Below are 15856 nucleotides of genomic sequence, written 5' to 3'. Positions count from 1 at the left end.
TGGCTGCTCTTCCAGAGGTCCTGAGTTCAATTCCCAGCAACCACATGGTGGCTCACGACCATCTGTAATGAGATCCGATGCCCTCTTCTGGTGGGTCTGAAGACAGTGACAGCATACTCAGAAATTAAATAAATAAAATCTTAAAAAAAAAAGAAAAAGAGATGTGTGCCCCCACTACTCCTGTGACTTCCTTCCTTGCTCCTGCCTCTGGGCCTTTGCACACTCAGCACAAACTCCTTCCTAATTTTCTGTTCATTTTGCAGCAGGGCTGTAGCCCAAGATGGCTTCCTATGTAGGGAAGGCTGGCCTTTCTCTTCAGGGCTCCACATCCCATGTGCTGGACAGCAGGTGTGCAATGGCCCTGGCTGATTTCAGAGCTTGGTGGGTGTGGTGGAGGTGAGAGTTTGTGTGACCAGACTACCTCTGTTTTGGCCCCGTCTCTGGGCGCCATCAGGCCTGAAAGGGTTCCCCGGTGTCCTTCAGCCACGGCCCAGGGCTGGTGGCTCATGTTCAGCAGTCTCCAAAGGACAGTTTTTGTAAGGCTGTTTCCTGTCACAGTATCCTAAGTGTATCTGTGGCTCCTCCGCTCCCTTCCTGCCCACCATGGCACCCGGAGCTTATGCCCAGGATGAAGGTGCGGCCTGTTTGCATTCAAGCCTAGGAAGAGTCCCTGCCCATTTCTATTCCCAGCCTCTGTGTCTCCAGGGCTGGGGTTCTGGGAGACCTCAGGGCCATCCCAATTGGTTGCTAGGATATCTCCTCCTGGAGGGGCTCCCTGAAGGCAAGGTGGGGCCCAAGAGGCCAAGGTGTCTTAGAGGCAGCAGTGGCTGCTGGGCCAGTGAATTCCTTTGTTGGACTTGATTGTGTGGGTGTACGCGGTGAGACAGGGACTCAGAGGAGAGTTTGATGGCAGAGAGTCCCTAATCCCTGGGGGCCTGAGATGCTGAGGTGTGTCTACGGAGGCTGAGTGCTGAACAGTGGGGCTTGACGTCCCAGGCAGGAGGGTGAGGTCCTCCAGGTCATCCTCCCAAACATGAGAAACCCAGTTTCAAAAAAAAAAAAATGCCTGGGTGGACCAAGTAGGGGGCAGGCAGGGAAGGCCCAGGGCCGCAGGATGAGGTGACCTCGGGCAGATGGTTTGGGGGCCGGAGATAGAACCTGCTGCTCTTGGCCTGTCCTTTGGTGGTGTCTCTTAGAACCTGCTTATGTCTGTCACCTCAGGCTAGTTTCATCTGGCTCCACCTCTGTGGACAGTGCAGATGTGGCAGTGACCTCCGACACCTGGACTGTCACTGTGTTGGTGGCTCTGCCAGGCTCAGTGCTGTCACTGCTCTGGGGCCACTTGCTGGCCACACACCTGCCCCTCAGTCCTTCCTGAGGCTCTCTGAGCTGCATAGATGTTGGGCCAGGAAGGAATTGGATGGAGCTGGGAGGACCTCAGCTTGTCAGGTATCTTAGGAGACACCTGAAACTCCGGCACCTTAGGGAGAAGGCTGAGGCAGGAGGATTTTAGTGAGTGAATTCAATTAGCTTTTGGATACAGAGTGGGACCCTATCAAAAAAAAATCCACAAAAAATGGTGCATGAGCTGGGAAGGGTGGCCCAAGCCTGTCCCAGCGCTCGGGAGGTGGAGAAGGAACAAGACTTCCAGGTCATCCTTGACTACAAAGCCAGTTCAAGGCTAACCTGGGTTCCCTGGTAAGTTCTAGGGCAACCTGCACTTCACAGTGAGTTTGATGCCAGCCTAGGTTATATGAGACCTTGATTCAAAACAAACACTTGCACGGGTGAGCTCTGCAGGTCTGGCTTTGGTGATGGGAGGACAGCGGGTTTGGGGGTCTCCCCAGCCCAGCCCTGATGATTCCAGCTCCCTAGAGCTCTTTCTGCCCTGATAGGATACAGGACCGGGGGTCCCCGAGGTCAGTGGGCTTGTCTGTCCCTAGAGATGAAGTCCTGGTGTGCAGGACCCCCTGCAGTAGTAGGCTGTGCGCACTGATGGCCATCACGGGGCTCCTAATCTTGCAGAGCACCCAGGAGGGAGCTTTAAGCATGGGCGGGGCCTGCGGGGTCACGGGGCGGGGCCTGGCGCGCTCAGCCAATCCAAGGCTCCGCTCATTCGGGGCGGTGTTGCTCCCCTCCCTGGCTGGCCGCGGCGGGGACGCACTGGCACGCGGGTCCAGGTCCCCGCTGTCGCCCGCAGGTATTGGCGAGAGGAAGCGGGGGTGGGAGGGCTGATAATAGGGAGTCCCTGGGCTATGCGGCTGGGGATGATGTCGCTACCGGGTCAGGGTCAGAGACACAGAAGAGTAGGTGCGCGTGTCCCCCCCCCCCCATGAGGGAAGCTTGCGAGTGGGAGACGCTGAGTCTACGAAGTCCGTGCACAAGGGTGGATGTGGTACAGCCAGTGGCATGAGCACGCGCTCGCCGGCCACCCTGAACCGAGGTCAAGGTGCTCAGTGACAGCACCTGGGCTGCCAGCCTGGCCTTGTAAGCTCCCTGGCGGCCAGTGGGCAAAGGGCAAGCAGAGCCGGTCACCCTGGGGAGTCAGTGAGCCTGGTGAGAAGAGCTCTAGCAGCCTTCCTCCGCCTCATTCCCACTTCGGCTGCTGGGGAAGCCACCGGACACGGCTCTAGTGTCCTGGGAGTTTCTGTCCTGGGCAATTCTTGTTGTGGTTCCTGCAAAGGGGTGTGGGGAGGTGGCTGCCTCCTTGAGACTCAGCAAGGGACACCTACTGATCTGATTTTATTTTATTTTGAGTCAGGGTCTCACGTAGCCTAGGTTGGCCTCAAACTCACAAAGGACGGGCTAGCCTTGCCTCAGCCTCCCCGGTTGCTTACATGATAGGTATGTATCACCGTTTCTGGCATGACAACTCACACCCGCCATCCCTGCACCTGGTGTTTGTCACAAGGTCTAGGCCAACCTGGGCTACCCACTGAGAGCCTGTCTCTAAAGTGAATAAATAAAATCAGAGAAGACAAGAGAAAGAGACGGACTGAGCTGGTGCCTCAGGCCCCGTGACAGAAAGCAGGTCCCTGTTTTCTCACAGCCCCCAGGCTGGTTCCCTGTCATGGCCCTGCCCTCCACTGCTGGGCAGACTTCATCAGTCTCTGCTCTAACTTGGTGCCGGCTGCCTGACCTCCTTCAGCTTCTCTAGAAAACCAGAACAGGAGTTCCCCTGATGCCTGGGGCAAGTGGCTCAAAAGGCACCCAACCCAGGACTGTTCACTGAGGTAGATGCCCTGCCTGCTCTGCACCCGTCCTCCTGTGCCAGCCCAGCCTGCCCGGGAGGAGGCTGTCTCAGGGGAACAACATGGCAGCTCCTAGGCTGTGCTTGGCACATGTGTCAGGCAGCTGAGTCACAGCCCCAAACTGCCTCTTCTGTGTGGGGAGAGGTATGCATAGCCTTGCAGGCACCCAGGCTACCTTGTCACCTGCTGTCAGTAGCTTGAGGGGAAGGGGTGTTTGTGGGCCACGGCGGTGTCACCGGGGAGCTGAAGCAGGGTCTGAGCAGGGGAAGCTACATGCTGACTTTCCAGATGATTAATGCATCCCGGACTCTCCCGAGCCTTGGAATGTTCTGGAATGGCCATGGTAATGTTTGCCCTTTCCTATCTCTGCAGGTCTGCTTGGAAGCCCTGCTGCTGAACCATGCTGGGCCCCAACAGGCCTGCCGCAAGTCCAGCCCACGGACACAGGTGGCCATGAGTAGCCGCAGCCATAATGGCAGCGTGGGGCGGCCTCTGGGCAGCGGGCCTAGATTCCTGGGCTGGGAGCCGATGGACCCTGAGGCAGGCCGCCCCCCACAGCCCACCCAGGGCCCAGGCCTACACATGGTGGCCAAGGGTCAGCCTGCCAGGCTGTCACCCGGTGGCCCCAGGGGCCACCCGCAGGAGCAGGAGGAGGAAGAGGAAGAGGACGATGAAGACAGGACAGGCTCAGGGAAGCCCTCTACGGTCAGCCACCGCCTGGGCCACCGTAGGGCCCTCTTTGAGAAACGTAAACGACTCAGTGACTATGCACTCATCTTTGGCATGTTTGGGATTGTCGTCATGGTCACGGAAACAGAGCTGTCCTGGGGTGTGTACACCAAGGTAGGCTTCATGCCCTCACCTCTGCTCAGCCTGGGGTTGGCATCTCAGCTGGGCCCCATGAGCAAAGGCAAGGGACACAGGAGAGGGGGTGCAGACAGGTACTGCAGGGGGAAGTCACCAAGAGCCGTAAGGCGGTGGCAGTAAGATGCCTCTGGGAGCCAGCGGAGACTTGGAGCGGGGGAGGCACAGAGACAGACCCCATTTGGGCGGCAATTGTCCCCACTCAGCTGGCGTCTGGGCAGCGATGCCAGGAGCCCACAGTGTCCCTTCCTCTCTGTGTGCAGGAGTCACTGTGCTCATTTGCTCTGAAATGCCTCATCAGCCTGTCCACTGTCATCTTGCTTGGCCTTGTCATCCTCTACCACGCCCGCGAGATCCAGGTTGGTACCCAGCACCTTGGAAATGTGGCCCAGTCCTGGGCCAGGGCCTCTGGGGTAATGTCCCGCTCCCGACCCTCCCAGTGTTCCCGTTCCCCCTTTGTCTGCTCTCTAGGGGTCTCAAGTAGCCCAGGTGACTACTGATCTTGTCACCATCTCTCATGCTGAGATGACAGCTTGGGCCCAGCTAAGACCAGTTTTTCCTTCCAGCCGCCCCTTTGATGCTGGGAAGGCAGGTGCCCTTTGATTTCCACCCACAGCCTTCTGACCCAAGCAGAGGGATGGAGGCTGAGGGATGGAGGCTGAGGGAGGCCACAAAGCCACAGGTGTAGCTCTTTGGTTCTCAGAAGGTTCCAGAATGGGGAAGCTGCTAAGATGATCAGATTCTGGGCTGTGGGGGTGAGGAAATGAGGACTGACAGTGATGAGGTCACTGATTGGCAGTTGGGCCACAGAGCAGGTGTCACCTGAGTGTGGGGCAGGTCCCCAGAGCCCAACCCAGTGCCTCCTTTTTATCTTTTCTTTTGTGTGTGTGTATATGTATGTGTGTGTGTACATGTGTGTGCGTGTGTGTGTGTGTGTGTGTGTGTGTGTGTCCATGTGGAGGTTGTTTCAGTGGGATCCAGTACTTGAACTGAGGTCTTTAACTTGCTGCCAAAGTGACCTTGATTGGCTTTGAGTTTTGGCTGCAGCTAAGAAACCAAGTGTCCTACATGGCACATACCTCATCATCCTAGTACTTTGGAGGCTGAGGCAGGAGGATTCCTGATAGTTCAAGGCCAATCTGGGCTTTATAATGAGAGCCTATCTCAAAAAAAGACAAAACAAAACAGCAGAGCAAACCCAGCCAGATGGGGCGTCTTACCACTGTCATCGAACTTTTGGCAGGCTGATGCATGAACATCAGGACTTCAGGGTCATTCTTGGCTATCTAGACGTTCAGGGCCAGCCTGGGCTAAACGAGACCCTCTCTCAAAAGTACACAAACAGAAGTAATCTTTGTCCAAACTCCTGATCTGGGTGGGGCTGAGACCTCTGCCAGTCTTCCCTCTGAGGGGTAGCCCCATCCCCAGGAGGTAGCCCCATCCCTGGGAGGTAGCCCCATCCCTGGGGAGTAGCCCCATCTCCGGGAGGTAGCCCCATCCCCGGGAGGTAGCCCCATCCCTGGGGACCCACTCAATCACTTCCTTCCCACAGCTCTTCTTGGTAGATAACGGTGCTGATGACTGGCGTGTTGCCATGACGTGGGAGCGAGTGTCCCTGATCTCGCTGGAGCTGGCCGTGTGTGCCATCCACCCAGTGCCCGGCTACTACCGCTTCACGTGGACGGCGAGGCTGGCCTTCTCGCTGGTGCCGTCGGCGGCCGAGGCAGACCTGGATGTGCTTCTGTCCATCCCCATGTTCCTGCGGCTCTACCTGCTGGCTCGGGTCATGCTCCTGCACAGCCGCATCTTCACCGACGCGTCTAGCCGCAGCATCGGGGCCCTTAACCGCGTCACCTTCAACACTCGCTTTGTCACCAAGACGCTCATGACCATCTGCCCCGGCACTGTGCTCTTGGTCTTCAGCATCTCCTCCTGGATCCTTGCTGCATGGACAGTTCGCGTGTGTGAGAGGTGACCAACCATGGACCGCCACCAACCTGCCTTTGACCCCAAACCCAGGTCCCCAACTCACTCCATGCACCTGCAGACAGTCCTCCTATCCTCCTGTGACCTTTCAGGAGCCTGGAGGAGGACTTTAGTATCCCTAGCTGGGGACTGTGTCCATCCCTGCCTGTGTCCTGTGCCTCCACTGTCCCCAGGGAGACCTATCACTCAGTCCCTGGCTCTCTCCAGACATTCCATGCTGGCCTCTGACTTCAGTCCCCCATCCCAGGCCCTCCACTGATACCCCTGCTTTCCTTTTTCTGGGGAGCTGGGGTAGACTTCAGGGCCACCAGGTACAGGCTCAAGTTTAATGTTAACTTTCCCTCCCTGTCTCTGGCCTTCCAGACCCTAGGGGGACCAGGAGTCCCAGGTCAGCTGAGCTGCCTCCAGCCTCCACCACGATCCTTGCACCCACTCCCATGACTCAGCTACCCAGCTACCCCTGTGGTCCCACCAGCTGAGAATTTAAGACTAGCTTTGAGGGAGAGGAGCTGGCAGACAGGATGGACCTGGCTGGGAGGAGGAACACCCTGTCCAGGGTCTTTGTCAGCTCTGGGAACCAGAAGTCTCAGATTATGGGCTGCTGGGAGTGTGCAGGGGGGGAAAGCCATGCTCTTTGAAGTCCCAGAAGAAGACTGAGGTCCTTGAGCATTGAAGGACTTGCCTGGGGTTCCAGACCTGACTGACAGGTACAGCTAGGCCTCCTTAGCACGGTGGGTGTGGCAGCCACCTGCTCTGTACAGGAAAGGCCTGGTTGGGCTGGCTCTCAAGGATCTGCTGTGCCTACAGGTCTCATAGCCCCACCCTGATAAGAGAGGAACCTGAGGACCCTCCCTGCACCCCTGCTCTGAGCTGGGAGCACAGGAGAGAAGCATGCAGCCTGTCTTAAACACCGGGCTCTGCTGTTTGCCGTCTTGCCTGGCTGTTACCCCCATAGCCCTGTCCCCACCCCTGCTCATCCTGTTCCTGCAGTCAGACATGGGGACTACACCTGTCACCTCAGCACTTGGGAGGTGGAGGCAGGAGGTTATCCTTAACTACAAAGCAAGCTTGAGGCCAACATGAGTTATGTGATGCACAGTCTCAAAAAAAAAAAAAAAAAAAAAAAATCAAAACTAACTTCAGAACCATCTCTGAGAAGCTTGGGATTGTGGGCAAGTTGCCTGCCCCAGACCTGAGCAGTCCCTGCCCCTGTCGGGTGCTTGGTCTCCACAGCCCTAGTAGGTTAGGCTGCCTTCTGCAGAGGCCAAAGTCCAGCTCTGCTCTCCAGTGCCCTCTCCTTTGCATGTGCAAGGCCTCAGGCTGGGGGCAGCATGGGGGGCTGTCTGCCACCTTCTTCAGTGCCCCTCCCCCTCTTCACACTACTGCCACCTCTGGCCTTCTGTCTTCCCCAGTCCTCTTTCCTCAGGCCTTGCCAGCTGTGCTATGGGAAGTTCTTCCTAGTGTCTACCCTACATGCTTGTCTTCATGTGGCTGTGCCTCTGGGACATCCTGGGTCATGCCATGGGGGGTAGGGCAGACATGGGTGTCAGAGAAACGGGAGGCTGGAAGGACCACTGGGGAGGAGGATGGCATGGTTATCCCCATCCCAGCTCAGCCTCACCTCAGTTCCTGAGCAACCAGGGAAATGCACCCCAAAGTCCTGTCCCCATCTCAAGGGACGAATGGAGATTGTGAGGTCAGCGTGGAATGATGAGCCTTGTCTGTCCCCCAACACCAGGTACCATGACAAGCAGGAAGTGACCAGCAACTTCCTGGGAGCCATGTGGCTCATCTCCATCACCTTCCTGTCCATCGGCTATGGAGACATGGTGCCACACACCTACTGTGGGAAGGGCGTGTGTCTGCTCACTGGCATTATGGTGAGTGCACCCCAAGTCTGGTTCCAGTGTTACAGGGTTTGTCCAGGGAATTCTGGGGATATTGCACCCATGCCTAGAGGTCCCAGCTGGCCCCACATCTGTTTTCAGGGAGCTCGAGTGACTGTCAGCACCTATAGAAGTGTCTCTGTAGTGACTCTACACTGGATTCCTCACGGGAGGAAACATCCTCAGCTCTCACCTTTGATGGGTGTGGTCCACTTGGGACATCAGATCCATTTTCTCCTGATTTAAGCAACAGTTTTCTTGTCTTTGCTTGAGATGGGAGTCTTACTATATATCCCTGGCTGCCCCGAAATCACAGAGATCCGAATGTCTTGGCCTCCCAAGTGCTGAGATTAAAGGCATGCACCATCAACAGCACAGGCTAGGCAGCAGTTTTCTAATCCACTAACTAGCCCATCATTTCTTGCTAAAGCACAATATTCTTGCAAACACAGGATCATCAGCGGTCATGGTCGCTGTATTAGTCAGAGTTCTCTAGAGTCTCAGGACTTACATGTAGTAAGGGGATTTGTTGGTGACGTACATAGCACATGCCTGTTATCCCAGCATTTGGGAAGCTGAGGCTGCAGGTGGATGGCCACACCCAGGCCAGTTTGGGCTACCATAAGAGATGCTGTCTCAAAACAAAATTAAACTAAAAGAAGTTCTCAGCCACACAAACCTTAGCTGGCTCTTGCCAGACCCAGCTCTTGTAACCCCGCCTCCCTAAAAGGTTTCATTGTACTTGGCTGATTCACCCAGCTGTGTTTCACCCAAGAAAAGAGGATGAACAAGGATGGGCCTTAGCCCACTCTCCCAGAGCACAGAGCTCAATTCAGACTTCCAGATCAGAGTGGCCTGGAGGGAATACAAAACTACATTTCCTAATCGCCAGATTCCTCCAGAATGTTCTGTGGCTAACCATAGTTCCTTAATGGACATGGCTTTAAAAGTCCTACTCCTTTCAGAAAAGTCTAACTAGCAGCTGGAGCAGCACACCAGCCCCTCACTGGGGGATTCTAGGCAGGGCCCCACCCCTGAGCCACTCCCACAGCCCCTCACTGGGGGATTCTAGGCAGGGCCCCACCCCCGAGCCACGCCCACAGCCCCTCACTGGGGGATTCTAGGCAGGGGCTGCACCCCTGAGCCACTCCCACAGCCCCTCACTGGGGGATTCTAGGCAGGGCTCCACCCCTGAGCCACTCCCACAGCCCCTCACTGGGGGATTCTAGGCAGGGGCCCCACCCCTGAGCCACTCCCACAGCCCCTCACTGGGGGATTCTAGGCAGGGCCCCAACCCCGAGCCACGCCCACAGCCCCTCACTGGGGGATTCTAGGCAGGGCCCCACCACGGAGCCACGCCCACAGCCCCTCACTGGGGGATTCTAGGCAGGGCCCCACCCCCGAGCCACGCCCACAGCCCCCCACTGGGGGATTCTAGACAGGGCCCCTGAGCCATGGTCCCCAGCCACTAATTTTTCGCCAGTCTTACTGAAACTCCTGAACTCTGGGTCTCAGCATCTGCCTCCTCCTCCATGCCCTAATGGCACCCCTTGGGTGCTGGAGGCTCCATGTTTCAGTATGGCAGAGTACTCTCCCTCTTTTCTGTGTAAGTTCTCGGAGGGGCCAGGACACAGGGAGGGCTTCCTGGAGGAGGCGTTGCCTGGCACTGGGATTCTCATATGCCCTCCCACCACACACAGGGAGCAGGCTGCACTGCACTCGTGGTGGCCGTGGTGGCCCGGAAGCTGGAACTCACCAAGGCTGAGAAACACGTGCACAACTTCATGATGGACACACAGCTCACCAAGCGGGTGAGGCACCTGTAGACCACTCCTGTCTCTGTGAGCCACCACTGTAGCTGTTCCAAAGTGGCATCGGGCTCAGCCCAGTGTCCACTGTCCGCAGCTCACTGAGGAGACAGGGCCATTCTGCGCTCCCTGTTCTGGATCAAGCCGCTAAGTGCACGCCCCAAACTCTTCACATTTGCACAGCGCCCTGTCTGTGCCTCGGTGCCCCGTATATAAGATGAGGGGCTGGAATTCGGTCGGAGTGTTTGCCTAACATGCACAGAACCCTGTATTCCCCCACCCTCCACCACACAAACCAGCCAGAGGCAGGCATGCAAGGCTAGCCTCAGCTACATAGTGAGATTGAAGCTAGCCTGGGGTACATAAGATTGTGTAAAACAGTGGCTCTCAGTTTTCCTAATGCTGCTACGCTTTAATATAGTTCTTCTTGTTGTGTTGACCCCCAACCATAAAATTATTTCCGTTGCTACTTTGTAACTGAAATTTTGCTACTTTCTGAATTGTTATGTGATATCTGTGTTTTGACCCCACGGAGGTCGCGACCCACAGGTTTGGAACCACTGCTGGAGTAGCTCAGAGCACGGCACAGTTGTTACATTTCCATTTTCAGTATTGGATTGTCCAGTGCCCGTGTTGTATAGCCACGAGCAAACTTGTGGCTAGTACGCAGTGCGGAGGTTCCGGGACAGGTGGTTTTTGGATTTCCCAGAGGTTTCTAGAAATTGGCAGAAGTTTCTGATCCTCTGATAATGACCTTATTTTTTTGTTTTTATTTATTTATTTATTTATTTATTTATTTATTTATTTATTTATTTATTTATTTATTTTGATCCCCAGGTCAAAAACGCCGCTGCAAACGTTCTCAGGGAGACATGGCTCATCTACAAACACACCAGGCTAGTGAAGAAGCCAGACCAAGGCCGGGTTCGGAAACACCAGCGTAAGTTCCTTCAGGCCATCCATCAGTAAGTCCGGCTCCTTTGCAGCGCCTTTCTCTGCTCACCTGGCTCCACAGCTTTGCCCTAGTGCTGACCTCAGGGAATGTTCAAGAATATCCAAAATGATTCCAGAAGAGGACAGGGGGAGGTTGGGGGACTGAAGAGTAGACTCTTGAGAGACAGGATACCTGTGTGAGTCACCAGTGTCTGGGATATGACATTCTGATGCAGCACCTCCCCTCCGCCGCCCCGCCCCTCCGCCGCCCCGCCCCTCCGTCACGTTTCCCTGAATCCTCCAGCAGTTATTGAGGTCAAACACGTTTGGATTAGGGCCGAGAAGGAGGCAGAGGCATGGACAGACATTCCCCAGGCAGCCATACCGAGGAGGGTGTGAACCCAGGCTGAGGTAGGGAGGTGGGGGAGCCATCACAGCTATAGGAGGCGCTGAGAAAAGCCCTGACAATGGAACCAGTGTTTGAGCTGGCGGGAAACCTAAGAAATAAATCCCAAAAGGAATAGTCCTGAGGAAATACCCAGAGGCACATGTGATGGGGGTCTGAGTCTTCCCAGCCGTGTGGTGTTCCTTGGCGTGTAGAGCCTGCAACCCCTCAGTCCTCATGGGGCTCCTGGTGTTGGATCTGTCCCTCTCCCCCTTCTCTTGCCTATGATGCAGTGACAGTCCAAGGTACCAGAGTCAGAACTCTGAGCCTTAGGAGGCAGCCCACACCCCTGGGGTGGCATATGAGGAAGAGAGAGTGGAACAGCACTCCAGGGGTTAAGGGAACCTGACCAGCAGCTTTGGGTTCACATCCTGTGTGTGCTGTGCCGACCCCCATGGCACTGGCCCTGCCAGCCTCGGTTTCTATTCAGGATGTTTTCTGAGCAAGTTGCCCATGGAGTGCCTGGCACCTGCCACTCAAGGGGCTGTGGGAGAAAGGCAGTGACTGGCAGTTACCCAGGGCTGCTCGGAAGTCGTGTGTGTGTGTGTGTGTGTGTGTGTGTGTGTGGACAAAGGTGTCTTAGGGGGCTGGCCTCTTACCTTATGAGACCAGATCCCTGCCTGTCCTATGGAGACTGCTCAGGACCCCCTGCTGGGAACCAGGGAGTCACCTGGTGATGAGCCCTGAAGGCCACTCAGCATGAGATTAAAGTTGCGCTGTGCTTTTCTCTTTCTGTTTTCTTTTGCTATGCTCTCCTGGCTCTTCCTAGGGCGCAGAAGTAAGTCTTGGGGTAACTGGGAGTCTGGTGTGCATGGTGCCCATGGGGAGGGGTATGCCACGGGCATGTTCCTAGTGGGTAGAGGATGGATATCTGTCTCTGTCTTGTGGATGAGCCCACCCCTGGGTTCTTGAAAATGGCCTGATATGGGCCAGGATTACAAATGCACCCCACCCTCCACCCTGAGGGTCTGCTGCAGCCTGACCTGCCCCTGTCCCTGCCCCATCCCCAGGCTCCGGAGTGTGAAGATTGAACAAGGGAAAGTGAATGATCAGGCCAACACGCTGGCCGACCTGGTCAAGGTGAGCACCAGCAGGATGGGAGGGGAGGACATGGGCTTCCAGGGACATGGGAACGCTAGAAACCCACAATGCAGCATCAAGTGTTTATGTTTAACTTGGCTCTTCAGTTTAAATTCATGAGTAATATTCCAGGCATGGGAACACAAGCCGGGGCTCTACCTTCTCCATAGGCTGAGGCAAAGGATTCTTTGAGGCTTAGAGATCAAAAATAGCCTGGGCTATATAAAAACCTAGGCCTGAATACATATACAGCATAGGATGCTAGACATGGGCTCCACCCCTGAGCCACACCCCCAGCCCCTTACTGGGGGATTCTAGGCAGAAGCTCCACCCCTGAGCCACACCCCCAGCCCCTTACTGGGGGATTCTAGGCAGAAGCTCCACCCCTGAGCCACACCCCCAGCCCTCTCACTGGGGGATTCTAGGCAGAAGCTCCACCCCTGAGCCACACCCTCAGCCCCTTACTGAGGGATTCTAGGCAGAAGCTCCACCCCTGAGCCACACCCCCAGTCCCTTACTGGGGGATTCTAGGCAGAAGCTCCACCCCTGAGCCACACCCCCAGCCCTCTCACTGGGGGATTCTAGGCAGAAGCTCCACCCCTGAGCCACACTCCCAGCCACTCTCTGGGGTATTCTAGGCAGAGGCTCAACCTCCCAGTCTCGTTCTACACAGTATTGTCTAAGATGTTAAATTCTTTTTGTTTTTGAGACAGTATGTCATGTAGCCCAGTCTGTCCTGGAATTCACTGTATAGCCAGGGACAACTCAGAACTCCTGATGCTCCTGCCTCAGCTTCTAGAGTTCAGGAATGTTAGGCAGAAGTCACAGTGATTTGTTTCACATCATTGACTCAGTATACACATGGCTGCAGGAAGATGATTGCTTTGAATCTAAGGACAGCCTGGAAACTGTGTCTTAAACAATACATACATACATATAAATAAAACAAACAAATAAATAAAGCCAAGCTGGGTCTGGTGACATATGCCATTAATCTCAGAATTCTGGCTTGTGAGTTTGAGACAAGTCTGGTCTATATAGCGAGTTCCAGGCCAGCAAAGGCTACATGGTTATTTATGCCCTGTCTAAGGAAATAAATAAGTCAATAAATAAAATACCAGAGAGGTCTACGAGCCGACTGGAGGCTGGGTGCAGTTACGAGTGTTTCCAAATGCCATCCTGGTTTCTGGACAAGTGGGGACAGGTGAGGTACAGTTTGGGCAAAGGCGTCCTGGCCTAAAGGAGAGGACCTTCCTCTAACTCTGTCTGAGCCTGCTATGTTTGTGTGCCCCCTGGTGGTGAACGTGGTGCCAGTGTTGGGACTCCGAACCTCCTGCGCCCCCTGCTGGTCACAAAAAGCCAGGCCAGCTGCTGGAACAGAAACTGCTCAATTCCCCCTGCTCTTTAATCCTCATGATGGCCTCTACTGTCCTTAGCTCTCTATCCTCAGCCATTTCTTGGTCCCTCACTTTGTCACTTGGTCTGTCTCTCCATCTCTGCAGGCACAGAGCATTGCATATGAGGTAGTGTCGGAGCTGCAAGCCCAGCAGGAGGAGTTGGAGGCACGCCTAGCTGCCCTGGAGAGCCGGCTGGACATCCTGGGCGCCTCCCTGCAGGCCCTACCAGGACTTGTAGCCCAAGCCATATGCCCTCTGCCACCGCCCTGGCCTGGGCCTGGTCACCTGGCCACAGCCACCCAGAGCTCACAAAGCTACTGGCTGCCCACCATGGGATCAGACTGTGGGTGATAGCCTGTTGGTCACTGGACTACTTAATCTCAGCCCTCGTGTGGCCACAGCTAGCTCCTCATCGTTCTGAACCTCTGGACTACTGCACTGGCAAGCTTGGGCAGAACTGAGCCGACTGGACTGGCATTCATCCCTCCGAGGCTGGACCACAGGATCCACGCTCCTTAGCTGTCCCAAGCCCCAGGAGGGCAAAGAGTAGTGGCAGGGGCCTCACCATTTCTAAGTAACTCAGGAGCCTCCAGCCCACTTTCTGTTTACATGGCAGGGGGGCCGTGAGCATCTCCCCAGAGGAGGTAGATGACCCGGCCTGAGGATTCTGAATGGGCGAGGACAGGGTGGAAAGTCACTGCACATGCATTGAGTGCCTGCTGTATACAGGAACTGATACAATGAGTTTTCTTCCAGATCTAACTGGAGTAAGATACAAACCAATGAAGGTTCAGAGAGGTGAGGTCACTTGCCTGCAGCCACACAGCAACAGTCTGAGGCAAACGTGCATAGGTGGATAGATTCTACTTGGGGGTCCTGATGTCAAAATAAGGGCACATGGGAGGGTATGAGGGCAGGTTTGAGAGGGTGAGAGGCCAGGGGTACAGACAAGCAGAATTACCACCGATCGTTCAGACCTCGGGTTCTAGACTTTGGGTACTTGGGGAACACTGATAAGGCGGCAGCCCCTGATAAGGCTGTCAGCCACCTGGCTTGGGAGATAGTGGGCCTGTGCTGGGATCCCAGAGGCCCAGCTTGGACTCTGCGAGTTTGTGGGGAGGAGCTATTGGATGGAACAGAGCTGGTTTATTCCCCGGTTGCTGTGGGGCATGTATGTATCAGGGAAACAGGCCTAACCCAAAACCTCACACAGGTCAGACAGTAGGTGCTCAATAAATGCTCCCTCCTTCCTGAGACTGCCCATGAGGGTTTGGGAAACATGGCCTGATCCTGTCCCTTCTGAGCCCAGTGTTAGCTCCTGTTCATCAGGAGGGGACTGGTATAAAAACAGGACCGGAAGAAATAAGGCAGGTTAATGTGACATACGCCTTTCTTCCTAACACTTGGAAGGCAAAGGCAGGTGGCTCGCAATGTATGCATAGTAAGACCTGGGGGTGGCACAGAAATAAACAAGGCTGGAGGTGACTTGGAACTCCGGTGGTGACATTTGGGCGTGGAAGACAACAGGGTCCCTCAGACGGGTACTGCATGCTGCATGTTCTAAGGTCCGAGCAGGATCTGTGGTCTGTGCATCACTGGGAGGTGGGATGGAGCTGAATGAGAGTAAAACACAGATGTGAGGCCACAGATCGCCCTAGTCAGCGGCCACTCTCTCCCTGCCACGGCCTGAGTAACCAACACCCTGGAGCAGGAAGTCCGGGTGTCACGAGGACCCGGCCCGCGGGACATGCAGCTGGGCTCCCTGCCCAGTTTTGAACTGCAGGACGCAGACGCCACAGTGTGCGGGGGTGGGGGTACAGTGCTGGGCCGGGAGCTGTGTAAGCGCTCATGGTGGTGGCGCGGGGCCGGGCAGCCATGACTGGAGGGCACAGTGCGACCAGCGACTTCACAGCAGCTGAGACCTACCTGTGACGCCAGGAGGTGCTGCTCCCAAGTAAGTGAGCTCGCAAAAGCAGGGGCGCTACACAGTACACACTCAGAAAGCTGAGGCAGGAGGATTTCCAGGAGCTCAAGGCCAGCCAGACCTACATGGAGAGACCCTGTCTCAAAACTTAAGAAACAAACAAAAATCCAGAACAGCATAAGAAACAAAAGTTAGATGTGGCTGCACGTGTGTGTCATTCCAGCACTGGAGAGCTGAGGCAGGAGGATCAGGAGTTAATAATTTGAGGGTACCATATACTGT

At 55.5% G+C, this 15856-nt stretch overlaps 1 protein-coding gene across 1 annotated transcript; it reads left to right on the top strand.

Moving 5' to 3' along the window:
- The first annotated feature begins 2132 nt into the window (after positions 1-2132).
- KCNN1 (potassium calcium-activated channel subfamily N member 1) lies at positions 2133-14993 on the top strand. The gene is made up of 9 exons (XM_080928741.1): positions 2133-2200; positions 3624-4094; positions 4379-4474; positions 5668-6086; positions 7840-7981; positions 9688-9798; positions 10633-10760; positions 12184-12253; positions 13756-14993. The coding sequence occupies exons 2-9, from the start codon at positions 3705-3707 to the stop codon at positions 13999-14001; spliced, it is 1602 nt and encodes a 533-aa protein (XP_080784867.1). The 5' UTR covers positions 2133-2200; positions 3624-3704; the 3' UTR covers positions 14002-14993.
- The last annotated feature ends 863 nt before the right edge of the window (positions 14994-15856 follow it).

The sequence above is a fragment of the Micromys minutus genome (assembly GCF_963924665.1).
Source record: "Micromys minutus genome assembly, chromosome: 14".
In the NCBI taxonomy this organism is placed as follows: Eukaryota; Metazoa; Chordata; class Mammalia; order Rodentia; family Muridae; genus Micromys; species Micromys minutus.
Note: the sequence above shows the minus strand (reverse complement) of the source record. Positions and strands in the feature narration are given on the sequence as shown.